General features: G+C 51.6%; 1 protein-coding gene across 1 annotated transcript in view; it reads left to right on the top strand.

Annotated features, from left to right (window-relative positions):
- The first annotated feature begins 4,821 nt into the window (after positions 1–4,821).
- Positions 4,822–8,122, top strand: part of CHIT1 (chitinase 1) — an 11,796-nt gene continuing 8,495 nt past the window's right edge. Inside the window, exons 1-3 of the mRNA XM_006159172.3 lie at positions 4,822–4,915; positions 5,860–5,889; positions 7,207–7,408. Coding sequence (XP_006159234.1) covers positions 4,891–4,915; positions 5,860–5,889; positions 7,207–7,408 — 257 coding nt within the window. The 5' untranslated portion in view covers positions 4,822–4,890. The remainder of the gene's footprint in view (positions 4,916–5,859; positions 5,890–7,206; positions 7,409–8,122) is intronic.

Raw genomic sequence — 8,122 nt, 5'->3', positions numbered from 1 at the left:
CTCTCTTCGGTGTGCCCATTTCCTTCCCTTTCAATATGCACCCAGTAGTGGGATGGTTGAATCACATAGTAGGTATGTTTTTGGTTGTCCAAGGAAACTCCGTACTGTTTTCCATAGTGACTGTGCTACTCGACATTCTCACCAACAGTGTAGAAGAGTTCCCCTTTCTCAAAGCTTCACCAGCATTTGTTTCTTGTCTTCCTGGTGATTGCCATTCTAACGGGTGAGATGATCCCTCACCGTGGTTTGGATTTGGGGTTCCCTGCTGGTCAGTGACACTGACCATTCTGTCATACGCACGGTGGCCATCTGACTGTCGTCTTTGAGACGTATCTATTCAGATTTAAGGTCACATTTGGCAAAGTTCTTCTGAACACCACCTGGTGTTGCTCTAGGCCTGCCAAGGATGCCAGGCCAGCCCTCTGCAGGCCCAGCCTCACAGGGACCCACATTCTAGGCACTGCTGCTGTGAGGCCACACTGATCCAGACAGCAGCGTTCAAGGACACAGAACAAGTGCTGGGTCTCATACCTAAAACTAAAGAAAACCACGAAACATTTGCTACGTGTAAAATGTGACATCTCCCCAGATAGCTTAATCAGTTGCCTTATAAAAAGACCCCCTCTTTCCTGACAGGTAGGCCGAAGCATCTCTGGCTTCAGACTCCTGGGCGCTCTTGCTCAATACATTTTTCTCTCTTTCGAGTTGGTGCCTCCTGTCTTACTCTAAACTCTGATACAGATCATATGCCTTTTAGAATGTTTTTCGGTTTTGCTATAAGGTGTGTGCCCTCACCAAGAAGGGGTGGGGTGAGAAATCACCCCCGGGGGGATGGCTATGCTTTAGTCCCTTCTCTTCCACTCTTCTCTTGGGATTTGAGGCACTCTTGTGTATGTGCCCAGCATGATTTTCAAGCCACCTGTTCCAAGATTTCAACCACGATGTCGGCCATGTGGGATCTAGACAGCCTAACCTCCACACCTGGCCCCACTCACCTATTTTCAAATCAGATGGTTTGTTTTCTCGTTTCATGTTTTGCCGTTGAATTGTTTGAGTTCCTTGTATTTTCTGGATACTAGTGCTTCATTAAATAAGGAGTTTGCGAGTTTGTTTGCACCCTGCAGATTTTCTTGTCACTCTTCTGGTCATTTCCTCTCTTGTGCAGAAGTGTTTAGTACGTCCTGGCACCATGGGTTGGGTTTGCTTTTGTTCGCTGTGTTGTTGAGTTCTTATCCAAAAAAATCTTTGCCCACACCTGTGTCCTGAAACGTTTCCCTGCATGTTTTCTTCTAGTAGTTTTATAGTTTCAGGTCTTCTATGTCAGCCTCTGATAAGAGAGGTAAGAGTCTAGTTCACTCTTCTGGCAATGCTAACTCTGAAAGGGGAGAGCCCCAATACGTAGATTTCGGAGTGAGCACTATCAACAAGTATACAAGGGCGTGATCCCCCAGCCTGGTTCAGAGCTCATGACAACACACCCCATGATGGTCTTGGGAGCCCACAGAAGAGGAAGCAGATTCCCTAGAGTCACTCAGTCAGCAGGCAGGCAGTGGGTGGAAGACCCAGAAATAGAACCCTGTGCACAGCCCCTGAGTGGGAGTTGACAAAAGCCTGGGCCAAGAAGCTCCCTCCATGAGGGGCCTTTCCCAGGGCAGCCTTTCTGTGCTGGTTCCCCATAGGCCAGGTGGGACCCAGTTCAGTGGGACCAGCGGGCCCCAAACTAAAGTCCCCTGTTTAAAACCTTGAGTGATAAGGAGTTGGGGGAAGAGAAGAAAAACGTCAGGGTCCACTTTGGGGACAAAAATTCTTTCTTCCAGTGAGAAGAGGCTGACATGTGAGCAATCCAGAGGGTTGCACCTCCCGGGAGGTTTGCATTGAGAAATGACTCCAGGGAGAGGCAGAGTTTAACCCTGCAGGCTCTAAGCTCCCCAGGGACCGGGACTGCAAATTCATTTTAGAGTCCCCAGTGCTCGCCAGTGCCTATTACTTAGAAGGTGTGCAACAGATCAGTATGTTATTTTTTTTAGGAGGTTTTGCTTTAGGGCATGTGCAATCACCTGAGAGATAGAGAGACAGAGACAGTGAGAGAGAAAGTGAGAGATCACCTCCTAGGGGGGATGGCCACACTGCAATTCCTTCTCCTCCATTCCCCTCCCAGGATCTTGAGCATGCATGCACATGTACCCAGCGTGAGTTTTGAGCCTCTGGTCTGGAACTTGAACTGTGGTTGAGCACGTGGGAGTCCGGTTATATAACCCATATGCCATCTGCTGGCCCCCACTGATATGTTAATTTTAAAAATTATTTAACTATGGTAAGGACACTTAGCATGAGATTCCCCCATCTTACCAAATTTGAAGAGAATGAAGTGTCGTTGACTGTAGGACAGGGCTGTACGGGAGAATACAGTGTCGTTGACTGTAGGACAGGGCTGTACGGCAGATGGTCAGAGTGTCTCTTAGACTTGCATGATTGAAATGGTATGCCATTGTGTAGGGTGGGGGGTTTTGTTAGGGATAATAGCAGCTGACGTGTGCTGCCTTCCCAACAATCCTCTGAAGACTTCCCTTTGCAGGTGAGGGAGCTGGAGCTGAGAGACGCTGAAGGCTCCACTTGAGGTTTCACAGATAGTAGATGGCAGAGTTGGGATTCGAAACCAGGGATCTGGCTCCAGAATTGGCTGTTTCCCCATCTTCCCCTTCAGATGTTCAGAACATTCATGAAGCCCAAGTCCAAGGGCCAGACCCCCTAGAAGCTGTAGAGTTTCTCCAGGGACGCTGGTTCATGCACGCACCATTGTCTGCAGACAAGATAGCAGATACCCATACAGGTCCTATGATGGGTTAACTGGTGGCCCCCCCACAGAATCTCAGAATGGGGTCTCATCTTTGCAAATGTAATGAAGAGATCACTCTGGGTTGGCGTGTTCTTATGAGGAGAAGACACAGGAAAGAAGGCTGCGTGAGAATGGAGGTGGCAGAGACTGGAGTTCCTCTGCCACAGGCCGGGAAACTGGGAGATGCAAGGAAGGAGTCTCCCTACAAGCCTTTGGAGGGTGCATAGCCCTGCAGAAGCCACCGTGGTTTCAGACTTCCAGCCTCCAGACGGTAAGAGGGTAAACCCTGTCATGTTAAACCACCTGGGTTGTGACCATTTGTTTCCGTAGCCCTAGGAAAGGAATATGGTGCCCATGACCCTCATAAGAAACATAGCCATTGGGGGTCAACAGATGGCATAAAGATTATACATTGCTGAACTCCCACAGGCTAACTATGGTTCGAGTCCCAGACCTGGAGGCTTGAAACACACCCTGTACATCCTCCCAAGAGGCGGATTGAGGAGAAGCCATTGCGATGTGGCCATCCCCCCCGATGGGGTATTTCTTGCTTTCTGTCTTTCTGTTTCTCCAGTGAGCACATGTGCCCTATAGCAAAAATCTCTCAATTTTTTTGTTTAATAAATAGATAAGTAAAAAAGAAAGAAACAAAGTTATTGAAAAGTATTACTAAACTTGGAACCAGCAGTTGGCATAATGGCTATGTCACTGGACTCCCATGTAGTCGACTGCAGTTCAAGTCCCGGACCCGGTGGCTTAAACTCATGCTGGGCACGTGTGTGTGCGTGCCCAAGATCCTGAGAGGAGAATAAAGGAGAAGGGATTGCAGCATGACCATCCCCCCAGGTAGTGATTTCTCGTTTTCTGTCTCTCTGTCTCTCTCTTTCTGGCAAACACACATGCCCTTGGCAAAAACCTCTCGGAAAAAAAAAAAAAAGAAAACTATTACTAAACTCAGTCACTATTTATTATTATGCATTTGTCAATCAATGGATATAAAAATATTACTATCATATGGATAGTAATGAAATATTGCTATCATAAAAATAAATTGCATTTGTAACTCTATTACATTTTTATTATTTTAGAATTTTGCCAAAGGGCAAGTGCACTTGCCTGAGAGAAACAGAGGGAGCAGGAAAAAGCACCCCTCAATTGAGGCTTGGTTGTGCTGCAATCCCTTCTCCTGCAATTCTCCATCCCTTCAGAATTTCGTACATGTGTGCACATGCATGTGTCTGGCTTGTATTTTAGGCTGCCAGGTCCAGGACTCGAACCATATGCTCAGCCATGTAGGATCTGGCTGCCTTAACCACGAGGCCACAGGCTGCTCCCCCCCCCCTTTTCTTTTATTTAGGAAAGTGTTTTTTCTCTTTTTATTCCAGAGGGTACATATGTGCATGAGAAAGAGAGAGAACACTCCCCACAGGGCCTGGTCATGCCGTAATCCCTTTTTCTCCAGTTCTCTGCCTGCTCAGGATCCTGAACACACACATGAACCCAGTGTTAGCTGCTGGGTCCAGGACTCAAACTCTGGGTAGCCATGTGGGATTCAGCTTCCTCTGTGCAGACTTAACCAAGAGGCTGATCCACCATTGTCTTAGAGAACAGGGAAAAGAGAGGACAGAGGAGAAGCAAGAGATCTGATCTGGGCCTGGAGTCTCTGATGCCCGAGCTGTTTCTCCTCCAGAGCATCGTGGAGCTAGGAGCTGCCTACTGTCCTCGCCATCCCACATAGAGGAAAACCAGCCTCATGCCTGTCCAGCGGAAAGTTTAGAAACACCGCCCACTTTCTTCCCTTTGCCTCCCAGTTTGGCAACACTGAGTGCCCAGTTTATATCATGTGATTGTTCCAGAAAAGCAAGAATTGCTAAAGGCCATTGTGTCAGGTTTGCCCAATCCATGCTACTTGACATGCTGCCCCAGCCTCCTCCTCTCTCTGTCCCCTGATTTCAACACTCCTGAGTGGAGTGGGTTGGGGCGGCCATATAAGGGGGAGCAGGATCTGGACAGTTGGTTTGCACAGAGCCAGAGTGTACCACGGAACTGGCATCATGTCATGGTCCGTGGCATGGGCAGGTGAGTGGGCATAGTCAGGAGGGATGCTGGGCCTTGGGAGCCGTGGGCAGGTGGAGGTGTGCTTGTGCAGCAGCTCCTTGCTACTGTCTGCAACAGGAGGGCTCAGGAGGACTGCGAGGGCATCCCATCTGTCCCCCTGCCTCCCAGCATGAGTCCCTTGACTACCCCTCCTGTGAAGCCCTCCTGGGTTCTTAATCCATGAGCCTTTGTGTGAAAGGGAAGGATTTTCTCAATAGACTGCAGACTCCTTCTGCCCTGGAAGCCCCTACGCTGGGGTTTTCTATCCTGCCCAGGTTCCCAGGTTCCCGATTTTGGCCTTATCCACAGCCATGAGGTCCTTCCCCAATCAGGTTAGCCGTCCTTCACGAATGCAGCCTGGTGGCCATGGCTGTGGGTGTCCTTGGAGATTTTCATGCAGGCTTCATCAGGTTAACAGGAAAAGCCGAGGTCACCGTCAGTCTCTGCGGATGTTGGTAGCAGCCAGCCTCTGGCGGCACAGCGGGAATAGGTGGGAAGGCCCAGAGCAGCGTGCAGAGGCCCCGCAGCTTTCCCAGGGCATGGACTTCCCCAGTCCGGGCCTTCCGGACTGGTTCTTTCCAGGCCCAAGACAAGCTTTTCTTCTTGCTCCAAAGATGCTTTCCCTTTGACTACCTCACAGATCGGTAGTTTTCCCACACTCCTTAGAAATTCACATCACTCTCCACTGAGGCTTAAAACCCTCCATCAGCTTCTGGAACCAGCCTAGGCTGGGAAGGGCCCCTGCTGTCTGGCCTGGGTGAAGAGATGGATGCAGCATCCTCCTGAGCCCCTTCAAGAAGGAGAAAGCTTGCTTTGTGTCAAGCCAGCCCTCCCTGGCCACTGGCGCCTCCTGGGTGTCCACCAGTGGGTGGGACCCTGGGCAAGTGAGAATGATGTCACCTCATCTCTCCTTTGTGTTGCTCCAGGTCTGACCATCCTGTTGGTGACCCAGGGGGGTAAGTGGCATCTCTCAGCCCCCTCCTGGGCTCTGTCCCCATTCCCGTGGTAACTCCTCCATCCCAAAAGCTCTTGCCAGATTTCAGGAGGGCCTCTCCTCCAAAATTCAGCCCCCCGAGAATGTCCTCATCCCCGCAACACCCCGCCACGCCTTCTCCCAGGAAGGCTCTCACCTCCTCATCCACCAGCTGAACTGCACGTTCGGCTGAAGTGTCAGCCCCTCTTGGGTGTTTCCTGAGGACCCCTGCTCGCACCTCTGTGCTCTCATAGCACCCCTGCCCTGTTCTTTCCAGGCCCAAGACAAGCTTTTCTTCTTGCTCCAAAGATGCTTTCCCTTTGACTACCTCACAGATCGGTAGTTTTCCCACAATCCTTAGAAATTCACATCACTCTCCACTGAGGCTTTAAAACCCTCCATCAGCTTCTGGAACCAGCCTAGGCTGGGAAGGGCCCCTGCTGTCTGGCCTGGGTGAAGAGATGGATGCAGCATCCTCCTGAGCCCCTTCAAGAAGGAGAAAGCTTGCTTTGTGTCAAGCCAGCCCTCCCTGGCCACTGGCGCCTCCTGGGTGTCCACCAGTGGGTGGGACCCTGGGCAAGTGAGAATGATGTCACCTCATCTCTCCTTTGTGTTGCTCCAGGTCTGACCATCCTGTTGGTGACCCAGGGGGGTAAGTGGCATCTCTCAGCCCCCTCCTGGGCTCTGTCCCCATTCCCGTGGTAACTCCTCCATCCCAAAAGCTCTTGCCAGATTTCAGGAGGGCCTCTCCTCCAAAATTCAGCCCCCCGAGAATGTCCTCATCCCCGCAACACCCCGCCACGCCTTCTCCCAGGAAGGCTCTCACCTCCTCATCCACCAGCTGAACTGCACGTTCGGCTGAAGTGTCAGCCCCTCTTGGGTGTTTCCTGAGGACCCCTGCTCGCACCTCTGTGCTCTCATAGCACCCCTGCCCTGGGCTCTCACACTCTGCCTGTGACTGCCAAGCATGCCAAGGAGTCAGGACAAGGGCCCCCGTGCCTGGCTCTGCCCTCCCAGCAGCTGTACAGCCTGAGCAGGTCCCAAGCTCGAGAGTTCCTGATCCATGACGTGAGGATGGTGACACGGTCCTGCCACTCACAGGAGCGCCCAGGGCTGACCTCCCGAAGTGTGCTCCTAGCTGAGAGGTGCTCCTCACAGGGAAGCCAAGCCCATGTCTGACTCTCAGCTCCCTTGATTCCTCCAGGTGTGTCAGGTAGACACCCAAGGGTGCTGCCTGCCCTGGTGTCTGTCCCCAGAAGCCCTCTGATAACTATTTCTGTTCTCTGTCCCAATGGACCAGGTTCTGCTGCAAAACTGGTCTGCTACTTCACCAACTGGGCCCAGTACAGAGAGGGGGCAGCTCGCTTCATGCCCAGGGATGTGGACCCCAGCCTGTGCACCCATCTCGTCTACGCCTTTGCCGGCATGAACGGCCACCAGCTCAGCACCGTGGAGTGGAACGATGAGGCTCTCTACCAGGAGTTCAACGGCCTGAAGAAGACGTGAGGGACAGACACCTCCCCTCAGCCAGACCCCTTCCTCAGCACCGGCCCTGTCACGGACCTGCTCTGCGTCTGGGCAATCCATATCACCTCTCTGGGCTTTAATGGAAGAGGCCCTAAATGGATCCTTGAAGTTTAGGTCTAAGTGGGATCAGGCTGTGAATGCCTTCCTTGTCCTGCAGTCTATCCATCCTTTAGCTCTGAGTTAAGGCCATTTTTTTTGAAGAGATTTTTGCTATAGGGCACGTACGCTTAGCAGAGAGACTGAAAGTGAGAAATCACCCCTCCCGGGGGATGGTCACACCACAGTCCCTTCTCTTCCATTCTTCTCTTGGGATTTTGAGCTCACACACACATGTGCCCGACATGCGTTTCAAGCCACTAGGTCCGGGACTTGAACCATGATCAACCATGTGGGAATCCAGTGCCTTGACCACCATGCCACCTGCTGGCCCCAAGGCCATCTTTACAAAGTCTCTTTGAGGTGGCCAGCCAATGGCCTGGTAGTTAAAGTAGTTGGATCCCACATGCCCGACTGCATGGTTTGAGTCCTGGACAGGGCTTCAACTTGGAAAATGTGCCAAGTGTACATGTGTGCCAAAATCTGTAAAGGAGAATGGAGAAGGGATTGTGGCATCATCGGCCCTCCTGGGGTGCTTCCTCACTCTCCACCCCCACCCCATCTCTCTCCAACAGTCAGTTGCACCCTATATG

The sequence above is a fragment of the Tupaia chinensis genome, unplaced genomic scaffold (genome assembly GCF_000334495.1).
Source record: "Tupaia chinensis unplaced genomic scaffold, TupChi_1.0 Scaffold000627_1, whole genome shotgun sequence".
Taxonomy (NCBI): Eukaryota; Metazoa; Chordata; class Mammalia; order Scandentia; family Tupaiidae; genus Tupaia; species Tupaia belangeri.
Note: the sequence above shows the minus strand (reverse complement) of the source record. Positions and strands in the feature narration are given on the sequence as shown.